The 15967-nt window shown below is 36.1% G+C and overlaps 1 protein-coding gene across 4 annotated transcripts in view; it reads right to left on the bottom strand.

The window, feature by feature from the left end:
- Nucleotides 1-15967, bottom strand: part of LOC149774812 (uncharacterized) — a 113499-nt gene that overhangs the window by 38684 nt on the left and 58848 nt on the right. For all 4 annotated transcript variants that reach the window (XM_089944733.1, XM_089944735.1, XM_089944736.1 and 1 more), the window contains 3 exons: nt 11636-11796; nt 9570-9694; nt 5579-6148 (listed from right to left, as the gene is read on the bottom strand). In XM_089944733.1, coding sequence (XP_089800859.1) covers nt 5579-6148; nt 9570-9694; nt 11636-11796 — 856 coding nt within the window. The remainder of the gene's footprint in view (nt 1-5578; nt 6149-9569; nt 9695-11635; nt 11797-15967) is intronic.

The following is a 15967-nucleotide window of genomic DNA, read 5'->3' on the forward strand; positions in this document are numbered from 1 at the left end:
TGATATGGTCTCATCAGTACACCATAATGTTAGAATGCTATGGAAATCGAAGCATTCTGGGTAATCAGGGGCAATAAGATACTAAATGATCAGGTCTCATCAGTACACCGTAATGTAATTGTTGCTATGGATATGAAAGCATTCTGGGTAATCAGGTGCAATAACTTTCTCAATGACATGGTCTCATCAGTACTCCATAATGTTAGAATGCTATGGAAATCGAAGCATTCTGGGTAATCAGGGGCAATAAGATACTAAATGATAAGGTCTCATCAGTACACCATAATGTAACAATGCTATGGAAATCAAAGCATGCTGGGTAATCTGGGGCAATAACATTCTCAATGATAAGATCCCATGAGTACACCATAATGTTACAATGCTATGGAAATTAAAGCATGCTGTGTAATCAGGGGCAATAACTTTCTCAATGATAAGGTTTCATCAGTACACCATAATGTTGCAATGCTAAGGAAATGAAAGCATGCTGGGTAAACAGGGGCAATAACTTTCTCAGTGATAAAGTCTCATCAGTACACCATAATGTTACAATGGTAAGGAAATCAAAGCATGCTGTGTAATCAGGGGCAATAACTTTCTCAATGATAAGGTTTCATCAGTACACCATAATGTTACAATGTTATGGAAATTAAAGCATGCTGGGTAATAACCTTCCCCATGATAAGGTCCCATCAGTACACCATAATGTTACAATGCATTGGAAATCAAAGCATGCTGGGTAATCAGGGGCAATAAATTTCTCAATGATCAGGTCACATCAGTACACCATAATGTTGCAATGCTATGGAAATCAAAGCATGCTGTGTAATCAGGAGCAATAACTTTCTCAATGATAAGGTTGTACCAGTGCACCATAATGTCACAATGCTATGGAAATCAAAGCATGCTGGGCAATCAGGGGCAATAACTTTCTCAATGATAAGGTTGTACCAGTGCACCATAATGTAACAATGCTATGGAAATCAAAGCATTCTGGGTAATCAGGGGCAATAACTTTCTCAATGATAAGGTCACATCAGTAAACCATACTGTTACAATGCTATGGAAGTCAAAGCGTGCTGGGTAATAACTTTCCCCATGATAAGGTCCCATCAGTGCACCATAATGTTACAATGGTAAGAAAATCAAAGCATGCTGGGTAATCAGGGGCAATAACTTTCTCAATGATAAGGTCCCATCAGTACACCATAATGTTGCAATGCTGTGGAAATCAAAGTATGCTGGGTAATCAGGGGCAATAACTTTCTCAATGATAAGATCTCATCAGTACATCAAAATGTTACAATGCTATGGAAATCAAAGATTTCTGGGTAATCAGGGGCAATAACTTTCTCAATGATAAGGTCACATCAGTACACCATAATTTTATAATGCTATGGAAATCAAAGCATGCTGGGTAATCAGGGGCAATAACTTTCTCAAGGATAAGGTCATCAACACACCATAATGTTACAATGCAATGGAGATCAAAGCGTGATGGGTAATGATAAGGTCCTGTCAATACACCATAATGTTACAATGGAAAGGAAATTAAAGCATGCTGTGCAATCAGGGGCAATAACTTTCTCAATGATATGGTCTCATTAGTACACCATAATGTAACAATGCGATGGAAATCAAACCATTCTGGGTAATCAGGGGCAATAACTTTCTCAATGATATGGTCTCATCAGTACACCATAATGTTACAATGCTATGGAAATCAAAGCATGCTGGGTAATCTGGGGCAATAACTTTCTCAATGATAAGGTCCCATCAGTACACCGAAATGTTACAATGCTACGGAAATCAAAGCATGCTGTGTAATCAAGGGCAATAACTTTCTCAATGATAAGGTTTCATCAGTACACCATAATGTTACAATGTTATGGAAATTAAAGCATGCTGGGTAATAACTTTCCCGATGATAAGGTCCCATCAGTACACCATAATGTTACAATGGTAAGGAAATCAAAGCATGCTGGGTAATCAGGGGCAATAACTTTCTCAAGGATAAGGTCATCAGCACACCATAATGTTACAATGCAATGGAAATCAAAGCATGATGGGTAATAACTTTCTCAATGATAAGGTCCTGTCAATACACCATAATGTTAGAATGGTAAGGAAATGAAAGCATGCTGTGCAATCAGGGGCAAGAACTTTCTCAATGATATGGTCTCATTAGTACACCACAATGTTAGAATGCTACGGAAATCAAAGCATTCTGGGTAATCAGGGGCAATAACTTTTTCAATGATAAGGTCATATCAGTACACCATAATGTAACAATGCTATGGAAATCAAAGCATTCTGGGTGATCAGAGGCAATAACTTTCTCAATGATATGGTCTCATCAGTACACCATAATGTTACAAAGCTATGGAAATCAAAGCATGCTGGGTAATCTGGGGCAATAACTTTCTCAATGATAAGGTCCCATCAGTACACCATAATGTTACAATGCTATGGAAATCAAAGATGTCTGTGCAATCAGGGGCAATAACTTTCTCAATGATAAGGTCATATCAGTACACCATAAGTTACAATGGTAAGGAAATCAAAGCATGCTGGGTAATCAGGGGCAATAGCTTTCTCAATGATAAGGTCCCATCAGTACAAGATAATGTTACAATGGTATGGAAATCAAAGCATTCTTGGTAATATGGGGCAATAACTTTCTGAATGATAAGGTCACATCATTACACCATAATGTTACAATGCTTTGGAAATCAAAGCATTCTGGGTAGTCAGGGACAATAACTTTCTCAATGATAAGTTCACATCAGTACACCATAATGATACAATGGTAAGGAAATCAAAGCATGCTGGGAAATCAGGGGCAATAACTGTCTACACTATAAAGTTACAATGCTAAACTGGGTTAAAATACAAGAGAGCTATCCAACAGAATTGCTGGAAAAACTAATTCTGTGAATTATGTACAATCAGGGGTGATAAGTCTAGGAAATTATGCCTAAGAACACTATAAATCAAAGTTATTCAAAGCTTTATCAACATAAAACCATAGTTTAATCTGCATGACAGCAATAAATGATCTCATGTAATGCTAAGAACTGAATATGCTAGACTCCAATAAATGATCTCATGTAATGCTGAGAACTGAATATGCCTGACTCCTATACATAATCTCATGTAATGCTGAGAAAGGAATTTACTTGATGATCCCATGTAACAATGAGAACTGAATTTAGGCGACTCCTATAAATGACCTCATGTGACAACAAGAAGTGAATTTACATGACTCCTATAAATAATCTCATGTACTGTTGAGAAAGGAATTTACTTGACTCCCTCCTGTTATCCCATGTAACAATAAGAACTGAATTTACATGACTCCTATAAATAATCTCATGTAATGTTGAGGAATTAATTTACTTGACTCCCGCCTATGATCCCATGTAACAATGAGAACTGAAATTACATGACTCCTATAAGTGATTTCATGTAACAATGAGAAATGAATTTACATGACTCCTATAAATGATCTCATGTAATGTTGAGAAAGGAATTTACTTGACTCCCTCCTATGATCCCATGTAACAATGAGAATTGAATTTACATGACTCCTGTAAATGATCTCGTGTAATGCTGAGAACTGAATTCCTTTAAATGATCTATGTAACAATGAGAACTGAATTTACATGACTCCTATAAATGATCTCATGTAATGTTGAGAAAGGAATTTACTTGACTCCCTCCTATGATCCCATGTAACAATGAGAATTGAATTTACATGACTCCTGTAAATGATCTCGTGTAATGCTGAGAACTGAATTCCTTTAAATGATCTATGTAACAATGAGAACTGAATTTACATGACTCCTATAAATGATCTCATGTAATGTTGAGAAAGGAATTTACTTGACTCCCTCCTATGATCCCATGTAACAATGAGAATTGAATTTACATGACTCCTATAAATGATCTTGTGTAATGCTGAGAACTGAATTCCTTTAAACGATCTATGTAACAATGAGAAATGAATTTGCATGACTCCTATAAATGATCTCATGTAATGTTGAGAAAGGAATTTACTTGACTCCCTCCTATGATCCCATGTAACAATGAGAATTGAATTTACATGACTCCTATAAATGATCTCATGTAATGCTAAGAACTGAATTTACATGACTCCTATAAATCATCTCATGTAATGCTGAGAACTGAATTTACAAGACACCTATAAATTATCTCATGTAATGCTAAGAACTGAATTTGCATGACACTTATAAATGATCTCATGTAACAATGAGAACTGAATTTACATGACTCCTATAAATGATCTCATGTAATGCTAAAAACTGAATTTTCATGACACCTACAAATCATCTCATGTAATGCTAAGAACTGAATTTACAAGACAACTATAAATTATCTTATGTAATGCTAAGAACTGAATTTACACGACACCTATAAATCATCTCATGTAATGCTAAGAACTGAATTTGCATGACACCTATAAATCATCTCATGTAATGTTGAGAACTGAATTTGCATGACTCCTATAAATAATTTCAGGTAAGGCAGAGATAAATAATCTCATGTAATGCAGATAAATGAATTTCCTTGACTCCTATAAACAATCTCGTGTAATGCTGAGAAATGAATGTGTATGATTCCTATAAATAATGTCATGAAACGCTGAAGACTAAACTTACTGTAGACCAATAGTAAGTTCAATATCAACAATTTGTTTCATCACACAAACCAAAGTTACAGCATGGACACAATACAAAATGTCAGGCATTTGGTAACATTAGTGACAACCAAAGCTAGCATGATTGGTAAGGGGATCTAACTCCTGCAAATGTCATGGAACACAGGAAATCAAACTTATTCAAGGTCTCATCAATATAGTGCTGTATGCCTAATTTTATTTAATTCCAAAAATTTCTGGTAAAATTTGGTTGTTATGGAAGGAGACAGAGAATATTTGGCAATAACCACTGTAAATAATGACCAAATGACTGGCAATTGGATAAATAGATTGATGGATTACTGTAAAGCCAACATGAATACTGATGGGCTCCATGGAATTCATCAAGAAGGGTTCTTATAGTTATTAACATGTTGGTTGGTTTTGTGTGGTTTAACGCCATTTTTCAGCACATGATAGGCTATACATGGCAGCCAGTATTAATGGTGGAGGAAGAACCTGGGAAAACCCTGGAAAGAACCACTGATCCATGAGAAACTACTGGCAAGCTTTCTCACATACCCACATTGGCCAAATCCGAGACTCGAATCCACGCAGGCAGAGGTGGGATGGCAATGATCCGTAATGGAGAGCGCTTTAGACCACTCGAGGCCCCTTATTAACATGTAACATCTCTGCTATTACTCACCTTGCCCTTCACCCAGCAATGTTTTGATAAAGAACAAAATATTTGCTGGAATCAATAGGTGTTATTTTTGGGTAGATCTTAAAATTGTTACCTTTGGGTAGATCTTAAAATTGTTACCTTTGGGTAGATCTTAAAATTGTTACCTTTGGGTAGATCTTAAAATTGTTACCTTTGGGTGACCTTATGATAACTACGCTACTTGTACTCACCTTGTCCTCAAACCAGAATTTTAGCAGATTTTTTGACTCAAGAATATGACTATTTTCATGGGAATCACAGCGTACTTTTTCACTTCTTTGAAGTTTTGACACAGCAATCAGGCCTTCAAGACTTTCTGGATCTGCATTAGGGCACTGAACATGTAGCTCAAACTGCAGGCTCTGGCCCAAGTTTCCAATAATCCTTGACAGATTCTTGGAGATAAAAGTTTTTACTTTACTGCAAACCTCTGAAGACTGATGCATATTTATCACTCCAAATCCTTTCACTCGAGTAAAGATGACATAGTCCCTGAAGTGCAAGGTCATTTGGTGAACATCGTCAAGATCAAACACACAGCAGCCACAGAAGATTAAATTCTGAGACCTTTGTTTGGCGATGGGCCAGTGTGTTAAGCATGCGCCAATAAGCCTATGGAACACAGGTGGTGGTAGAAACTTTGCTGTGCACACGAAACAAAGGACTGAAGTATTTCCAACTTCTGGATCTGATTCAGGGGAGATAATTTTTTGAGGTGTTGCCTGATGGAGCATACAAGGAGCAAGATAGTAATCCTCTTCCTGAAATACAAGAAAGGCACTAAGATTCAGTTTAATGAATCAAATGTATTCAATGTAATTAAGATATGTATCTAAGCAACAGGAACTTTGTCTATGGGATGTGAAAACATGAAAACATCCAGCAATGCCACCTATAAGATATTGGCTATCCAACTTAACATGGGTGACGTGATGCAGTCCATATAAATTTGGTGCTCTTTCTTATGAAGAAAAATCTGTATGAAAGTTTATCTGTAAATCACTAATATTAACCGTAAAGGTAAATCCCAATCTCCTGTAACAGCCAAAACAATGATTTATGATGGAGACAGGCAGAGTAGCATGTAGTCTATAGGTGTTTATTAATTAGACACAGGACCTGGCAGTCTATCATGTTTACTGACCTCGATTCTTCACTATTCATAGGAGACCTTTACTGTTTATTAACTTAAGGAGATAGACACAGTACCAGGCAGTCTATAAGTGTTCATTATTGAGTTGGGCACAGTACCAGGCACTCTATAAGTGTTTGTTATGGAGTTGGGCACAGTACCAGGCAGTCTATAAGTGTTCATCATGGAGCTGGGCACATTACCAGGCAGCCTATAAGTGTGTATTATGGAGTTGGGCACAGTACCAGACAGTCTATATGTGTTCATTATGGAGTCGGGCACAGTACCAGGCAGTCTATAAGTGTTCATTATGGAGTCGGGCACAGTACCAGGCAGTCTATAAGTGTTCGTTATGGAGTTGGATACAATACCAGGCAGTCTATAAGTGTTCTTTATGGAGTCAGGCACAATACCAGGCAGTCTATAAATGTTCATTATGGAGTTGGGCACAGTACCAGGCACTCAATAAATGTTTATTATTATGGAGTCATGCATAATACCAGGCAGCCTATAAGTGTTTATTATGGAGTTGGGCACAGTACCAGGCACTCTATAAGTGTTTATTATTATGGAGTCAGGCACAATACCAGGCAGTCTATAAGTCTGTATTATGGAGTTGCCACAGTACCAGGCATTCTATAAGTGTTTATTATTATGGAGTCATGCACAATACCAGGCAGTCTTTAAGTGTTCATTATGGAGTTGGCACAGTACCAGGCACTCTATAAGTGTTTACTATGGAGTTGGGCACAGTACCAGGCACTCTATAAGTGTTTATTATTATGGAGTCAGGCACAATACCAGGCAGTCTATAAGTGTTCATTATGGAGTTCGGCACAGTACCAGGCAGTGTATAGGTGTTCATTATGGAGATGGGCACAGTACCAGGCAGTCTATAAGTGTTCATTATGGAGTTGGGCACAGTACCAGGCACTCTATAAGTGTTTATTATTATGGAGTCATGCACAATACCAGGCATCCTATAAGTGTTTATTATGGAGTTGGGCACAGTACCAGGCACTCTATAAGTGTTTACTATTATGGAGTTGGGCACAGTACCAGGCTGTCTTTAAGTGTTCATTATGGAGTTGGGCACAGTACCAGGCAGTCTATAAGTGTTCATTATGGATTCATGCACAATACCAGGCAGTCTTTAAGTGTTCATTATGGAGTTGGCACAGTACCAGGCACTCTATAAGTGTTCATTATGGAGTCAGGCAGTCTATCATGTTTACTGACCTCGATTCTTCACTATTCATAGGAGACCTTTACTGTTTATTAACTTAAGGAGATAGACACAGTACCAGGCAGTCTATAAGTGTTCACTATGGAGTTGGGCACAGTACCAGGCAGTGTATAAGTGTTCAGTATGGAGTTGGGAACAGTACCAGGCAGTCTATAAGTGTTCATTATGGAGTTGGACACAATACCAGGCAGTCTATAAGTGTTCATTATGGAGTCAGGCACAATACCAGGCAGTCTATAAGTGTTCATTATGGAGTTGGGCACAGTACCAGGCACTCTATAAGTGTTTATTATTATGGAGTCAGGCACAATACCAGGCAGTCTATAAGTCTTTATTATGGAGTTGCCACAGTACCAGGCATTCTATAAGTGTTTATTATTATGGAGTCATGCACAGTACCAGGCAGTCTATAAGTGTTCATTATGGAGTTGGACACAATACCAGGCAGTTTATAAGTGTTCATTATGGAGTCAGGCACAATACCAGGCACTCTATAAGTGTTTACTATGGAGCTGGGCACAGTACCAGGCACTCTGTAGGTGTTTATTATGGAGTTGAGCACAATACCAGCCAGTCTATAAGTGTTTATTATGGAGTTGGGCACAGTACCAGGCACTCTATAAGTGATTATTATGGAGTTGGCACAGTACCATGCACTCTATAAGTGTTTATTTTTATGGAGTCAGGCACAATACCAGGCACTCTATAAGTGTTTATTAGTTTATTATTATGGAGTCAGGCACAATATCAGGCAGTCTTTAATTGTTTATTATGTAGAAAGACACTGTACCAGACCATTTGTAGCTATTGAACATGGAGACAGACACAGTACCAAGCAATCAGTAGGTGTTTAACTGACTTCTTTTCTCCTCTGTTCTGAGTAGACCTTCCTTATTCGTTATGGACATGATATTACACAATCTGTAGTAATTCATTATGGAGACAGACACTGTAACGGACAGTATGTAAGTGTTTCTTATGGAGACAGACACCTCGCCTGTAAGTGTTCAATATGGAGATCAGAACAGAACCAGGCAGTCTATAAATGTCTATTATAGATATAGACAAAACACCAGACAGTTTGTATGTGTTTATTATGGAGACAGATACAATACCTGGCAGTCTATATGTGTTTATTATGAAGACAGACACAATACCTGGCAGTCTATAAATGTTTATTATGAAGACAGACACAATACCTGGCAGTCTATAAATGTTTATTATGGAGACAGATACAATACCAGGCAGTCTATAAATGTTTATTATGGAGACAGACACAATACCAGGCAGTCTATATGTGTTTATTATGGAGATAAACAGTGTAACAATAACAAAACACCTTTGATGTAGCCACACTCCAAGACAGCCAAACCACAACAAGACAACTTGGATGCATCCATACTCCAGGATGGCCAAACCACAACAAAATATCTTCGATGTACCCACACTCCATTGGACAGCCAAACCACAACATGACATAAATAAGGCTTCCATAACTCTTCATCCCATCACAAGTTTCATTGTAAAGATAAACATGAAGTTCTAAAAGATACAAGTTTCAAGGAAAAGATAAGATGAAGTACTACAAGATACAAGTTCCAAGGTTACAGCTTTCTTCTGGTGGTAAAAGATTTTATGAATTGTCAATATTAACACACACAGATGGATTTAAGGAATGGTCAATATTACACATACATATGAATATAATGAAGGTCAGTAATACCACTATACAACTACACAGAATATAATGGGCTGAATAAATAATAAATGCAGAAGTACTTATTTATATTTCCTATCAACTGACCTTGACCTCTCCATCCTCACTATAGGATTTCGGCCTGGCAATGAGGTTTAGTTTCTCCATTAAAAGCAAGAGATGCTTCCTGTTGTCATGGAAATCTGGATGTTTCTCCTTTGTCCAGATGGCATCTAAAAGTCAACAGCACAAGATCAAAACAACAGAATTATCATTGTCAAAGCATACATTGTTATGTAAATTCCAGCTGAAAGGAAAATTGTTACACCTGCCTGCACATATCTGCTATAGATATTGAGTTTAGTGAAGAAAGGAAATAAAACAGCATCAGCAACATGAAAATGGAGTCCTTGTTCAAGACCTTAATAGAATGCATTTTTAAATTAAAGTGAAATCTTACAGTAAATATGAACTCTAGGGCATTAGTAGTAAGTTACATGTAAAGGACCATAACTCTGCCAAACAATAGTTAGAGTTGATAGCTATAAAACTAAATGGAGATTTTATTACAATTTATATTGAAATAAATTTTCATTTGGATCCAGTGAAAAATACAAGATTATGTGGATACTTGGTTGTCCATTATCCTGTATTAAAAAAATATTAAAATTCGTATCTTACTGGTACACTTACAAATTCTCATATTTTGTTATTACTTGTTCCTTTTTATTATAATCAGGCTCATTTGCATGCCAGTCTGAGGATATGTAAGTTGTACAATCATTATGGATATGTGGTTGGAACTGCTATTCCTTCAAAGCAAGTGATAACTCAGAAGGTTGGCAATCAACTGGTTTTGTTTCAACAACAAAATGTTGGGAGACTGGGTCTAAACGACTTTAGAGAATTTGTGTTTACCTTAAAATATTTAATGGTTTTATTTTTAAAAATTGCCAACATATTACAAATATTCCCATCTTAGCACCTTCAGAATTGTAGGGATAATAAAAAAAAAAAAAAACAGTTTCTTACACACAAAGCAAGGTGTCAAATACTCAAATACCCTTATATCCAGCAGCAAATGTAAAATGTTTCTGTTTAAAGCAGCTGTACATTTTTAATTACAATTCCATAGTTGGAACAGATTATGGAATGAAAATGGAATTATTTGCTGTTATAGTGTCCTATATTCTCTACTGTCTGCACAGTAAATTAATATTTTCTTCTTTATATTACAAAATTTCAAACTTTATACCATTCTAAATGATGTAATTTTTTCAGACATTTCAATGTAAGTTTTTTAAATCTTAAAGCAGTTATGTTATGCTGATATGTATGCTCCAAACAGTTATTTTACACTGCTTTTATATACAGTGTAGGACGTGACTTCATGTAAGTTCCAAGTATTTATTTTGCAATGTGTTTTTTACAGTGTAGGATGTGACTTTATGTAGGCCTAAAACAATTATATTAGTTATTGGACAGCATAATATGTATCTGTATTTATAATGAAAATAATTATAGTTATTTTACAGTGTTTTTATATATAGTGTAGGATGTGACTTCATGTAGGTTAAAAACAGTTACCTTTCACTTCGTAACTCTAGTTAGATTGAGAATAATTACATCAACACTGCTTTTTAAGGCCATATGATGTCATTGTCCTTAAAATGAACCTAATTAACACTGCCATTTGCTGGTATGGGATGTAATTGTATTTAGGGGGAACATAGTTATAGTTCAATTAATGCTGCTAACTGATTATACAGGATGTAATTCTAGAGTGAAAATAGTTATGTGAACACTGCTATCTGATTACATAGGATGTAACTGTAGTGTGAAAAAAGTTATGGCATAGCAATTATGTTAATTATGTAATATGAACCAGAATTTACAATATCAGTACTAATGAGTTGATAGAATAAAACATAAAGCAGGTATAACATAAGACTGATAAATATAACATCTACATGTCAAATCCAAATAACAAAGCAGGTATAACGTAAAACCGATTGACATGTACATTTGTTACATCTAAATAACAAATTGTTATCTGGATGTCATATAAAAACACATGCATACAAAAACAGAAATAATGAAAAACTACTGTGTCATATACTTCATTATGCATAAAGTAAACAAACAAGATATTAAAGTGGAATCAATATGCCAACCTATGAGTTCATGAGTAAGTTTCCCATTGTCTTTGAACTCAAACCACTTGCTAGTGATGGCTGGAATATCTGTAATGAACATCTCAGCTGTGATAAGGGACTTTAGGGCATCGATTGTCCATTGTGGGTCCAACACGACTGTATCCCTCAATCCTTCAGCACTGAAAAGTATATATATATATATATATATATATATATATATATATATAGCCATTACAGAGCACACATTATCTCGCTTAATAATTGTTCCACAGCCATGACAAAACATTACTTTCCATAATAAATGTTCCACAGCCATGACAATGCAAACTATTTCCCATAATAAATATCCCATAGACGTTGCAATGTCCCAACAATTACATATTTAGTATCTAACTTAAGAAAAACTTACAGGATTATTACAAGTTATTTGGCAAAATGATAGAGCATATCTAGCATCAGAAAATTGTCAGAAAACTTCATGACTTCATCGAATTTATTTAAAGTCAACTCTGGAAAATGTATCTTGCCCCGCAACTGGCACTTCTCAAAAGCCACCAGATGCAAGCCAGAGGGCCAGCGATTAAACTACCACTGATTGCTACTGTATATGTTCTATTAAATTGCATTTGAATGCTTTACCATCAACAAAATTAAAGTAGGCACTGTACCACCCTGTTATATTAAATTCTCACACTCAGTGGAATAAAGCATTCTGTAGAGATAATGTCAATATTGATTCCTTATAGACTATGTAATAAACAGTGATGTTGAATTTTAAGAAAATAAAATGACCATTGCTACATCGTTAAAAGTCAATAGTGATTGATATCTAATTCAAAACAAAAGACAAAAGATCAACTGCTTATGATAATTATGAAGTAGAAAAATGCTCTGCATTATGATGTATTGGTGTCAGCTTTTTAAAGATATGTTTCTAACCTTGATGTACAAGGCATTAAAGATATTTACTTCAATACAGTTAAAGCTACTGACAATAATATTTTGAATAAACTGCATTTTTATCTGTGACTATAAAGGTTGGAGGGGTAGTGCTGACTTGACACATCATTTGAACTGATAAAACAAAAGTATAAATGAACAAGAGGACCAAGTGAGTATGAGGTTCCTCAAATGAATAAGTAGGGTACTTTCTGTAGAAATTTCTTCCAATGCTATTGATTGCATACATTATGAAAAAATTATTTCAAGGTTATGCCAGTCTTAATACCTTCATCCATTTTTGATGGCACCTGAACCTCATTTGTCACATACTGAAAGGTTCCTAAGACAGGATGCATGCTGTAACAGTTTGTCAAATTATGTCAAGTAGTTTTTCATAGATAAAAGTTTTGTATTTATTTTTCCATTTTTTTAAAAAATCCACTTACCTTTCACGTTGAACTGTGAGAATTTCTATAAATGTGAAAGGCCTTCAAGATAGAATACTTTCAGTCATATCAATGGTTAAATTCTGTTGTTGTTGTTTTGGGCTTAATCACACGAAAGGCTATATATGGCCACCAGTATAACTATTGGAGGAAGAACCCAGGAAAACCCCAATTTGCATCACCGACCCACTAGAAGCCACTAGCATGCTTTCTCACATACCCATGTTGGCCAAACCTGAGACTCAAAGCCACACAGACCGAGGTGAGATGGCAGTGATTGGAAAAGGAAAGCACTTTAAACCATTAAGCCACCTGGATCCCCATTTATATTCTGTTGAGTGGTTTGTTATCGTGGTTTTTTTATACTTATAAGTAGCTATAATGTTTTATACTTTTGTAACAGCAACCATATCTGATGGAAGATTGACATACTTCATACAAAACTTATAAGCCATCCATGCAATATTCTAATTTGGTAAAATTCTGTTATAAAGATATTAATGCTAAAAATATGTCAAATCTGGTCAAATTCTGTGGTAAGCCATCCAAGCTACTAATCTGTCAAATTTGGTCAAATTCTGATATAAGCCATTAATGTCAATATCTCTGTCAAATTTGGTCAAATTCTATTATAATCCATCATGCCAATATTCTGTCTAATTTGGTCGAATTCTGTTAGCGATTTTCTTAAAGAAGTCATTAAAAGGATTTTCTGTTTTAGTGACTCTAGCCTTCTATTTGTCCAATTGTTCAAATCCTAAAGTGATCTAAGTCAGATTGATTTGTCAACTTTGATAAATTCCACTGAGCAGTTCTTGAGCAGAAGTCATTTAATGGTTTTCTAGTTTTATTAACAGTAAATTTGATGGTGCATTGGTATTTAGACAAGTCCTTCTGTCAAAGATAAGGGATGACTGTCAACTCAATGTACACTTGGCATATCTGTCCTTCTGTAAAAGATCAGGGATGACTATACTTCAATTCACTGTACACTTGACATGCATGTCTTTAAAATATAGGGATGACTGTCCTTCAACTCACTGTACACTTGGCATGTCTGTCCTTCAGTCAAAGATCACGGATGACTGTATTTCAACTCATTGTACAATTGGTAAACCTCAGATAATTAAGACAACTAGGGTTCTCTGACATTTGAGTTAGAAGCTAACAAACTACATCATAACTTATAACTTAGGATGTTGAAATAGATGCATCCATTCCCAGATGTCAGTACTGCTGCAAGGAAATGATGCTTCTTCTGTCAGTCTCAGTGAAACTGACCTTTGCCTCTTTTAACCAAAGAATGACAGATTTCTTCCTTACTCCCTGTACAAGCAATTCACAGTTCAAGCACGTGATATACAACTGATGTTACTGTGCAGAGCCATTTTTCTTCTTTAAGTCACAGTAACTTGACTGTTGTTTTTTAATTTCTACAGGCCTCTTCCTTACCACAGGTATAAGTCATCCATTCTTTTTCTTCTAAGTCATAGTAACTTGAACGTTATGTTTTAATTTCAACAGGCCTCTTCCTTACCACAGGGATAAGTCATCCATTTTTCTTCTCTAAGTCGCAGTAGCCTGATCTTTTATCTCTTAATTTTAACATGATTGTTCCATACTATAGGTATAAGCTATCTAAATAGCTTGATAACTGTAGATGTAAAGAACTCTACCTACTGTGTTGAAATGAAATGGGTAGCAGACAGAGGGCTTACTGTGTGGAAATGAAATGGGTAACATACAGACGGACTTGCTGTGTTGAAATGAAATGGGCAGTGGACAGAAAGACTTACTGTGTTGAAATGAAATGGGTAGCAGACAGAAGTACTTGCTGTGTTGAAATGAAATGGGTAACATACAGACGGACTTGCTGTGTTGAAGTGAAATGGAAAGCAGAAAGAAGGTCTTACTGTGTGGTAGCAGACAGAAGGACTATGTTGAAATGAAATGGGTAGCAGACAGATGACTTACTGTGTGGTAATAGACAGAAGGACTCAATTTGTTGGAATGAAATGTCTAACATACAGAAGGTCTTACTGTGTTGAAATGAAATGGGTAGCAGACAGAGGACTTACAGAAGGACTTAATTTGTTGGAATGAAATGGGTAACATACAGAAGGACTAATGCTGTGTTGAAATGAAATGGGTAGCAGAAAGACCTACTTTGTTGAATGAAATGGGTAGCAGACAGAAGACTTACTGTGCTGAAATGAAATGGGTAGCATACAGAGGACTTCCTGTGTGGCAGCTGACAGAAAGACTTTCTTGTGTTGAAATGGGTAGCAGACAGAAGACTTACTGTGCTGAAATGAAATGGGTAGCATACAGAGGACTTCCTGTGAGGCAGCTGACAGAAAGACTTTCTTGTGTTGAAATTAAATGGATAGAAGACAGAGGACTTACTGTGTTTAAATGAAATGGGTAGCATACACAGGACTTGATGTGTGGTAGCTGACAGAAGGACTTCTTGTGTTAAAATGGGTAGCAGAGGACTTACTGTGTTGAAATGAAATGGGCAGCAGACAGAAGGACTTACTGTATTGAAATGAAATTGGCAGCAAAGATAATAACTTACTGTGCTGAAATGAAACGTGCAGCAGACAGAAGGACTTACTGTGTTGAAATGAAATGGGCAACAGAGAGAAGGACTTTCTGTGTTGAAATGAAATGTGCAGCAGACAGATGGAAGGAAATGGATAACAGAGAGAAGGACTTACTGTGCTGAAATGAAATGTGTAGCAAACAGAAGGACTTATTGTGTTGAAATGAAATGTGTAGCAAACAGAAGGACTTACTGTGGTGAAATGAAATGGGTAGCAGACAGAAGGTCTTGCTTTGATGGAAGGAAATGGGCAGCAGACAGAAGGACTTATTGTGTTGAAATGAAATGTGTAGCAAACAGAAAGATGGTCAAATGAAAAACATCCTAACTTAATATGCTCTGGCTTATGATGAGCAC

This window comes from Sinohyriopsis cumingii, unplaced genomic scaffold (genome assembly GCF_028554795.1).
Source record: "Sinohyriopsis cumingii isolate HCF-2022 unplaced genomic scaffold, ASM2855479v2 utg000131l, whole genome shotgun sequence".
Classification (NCBI taxonomy): domain Eukaryota; kingdom Metazoa; phylum Mollusca; class Bivalvia; order Unionida; family Unionidae; genus Sinohyriopsis; species Sinohyriopsis cumingii.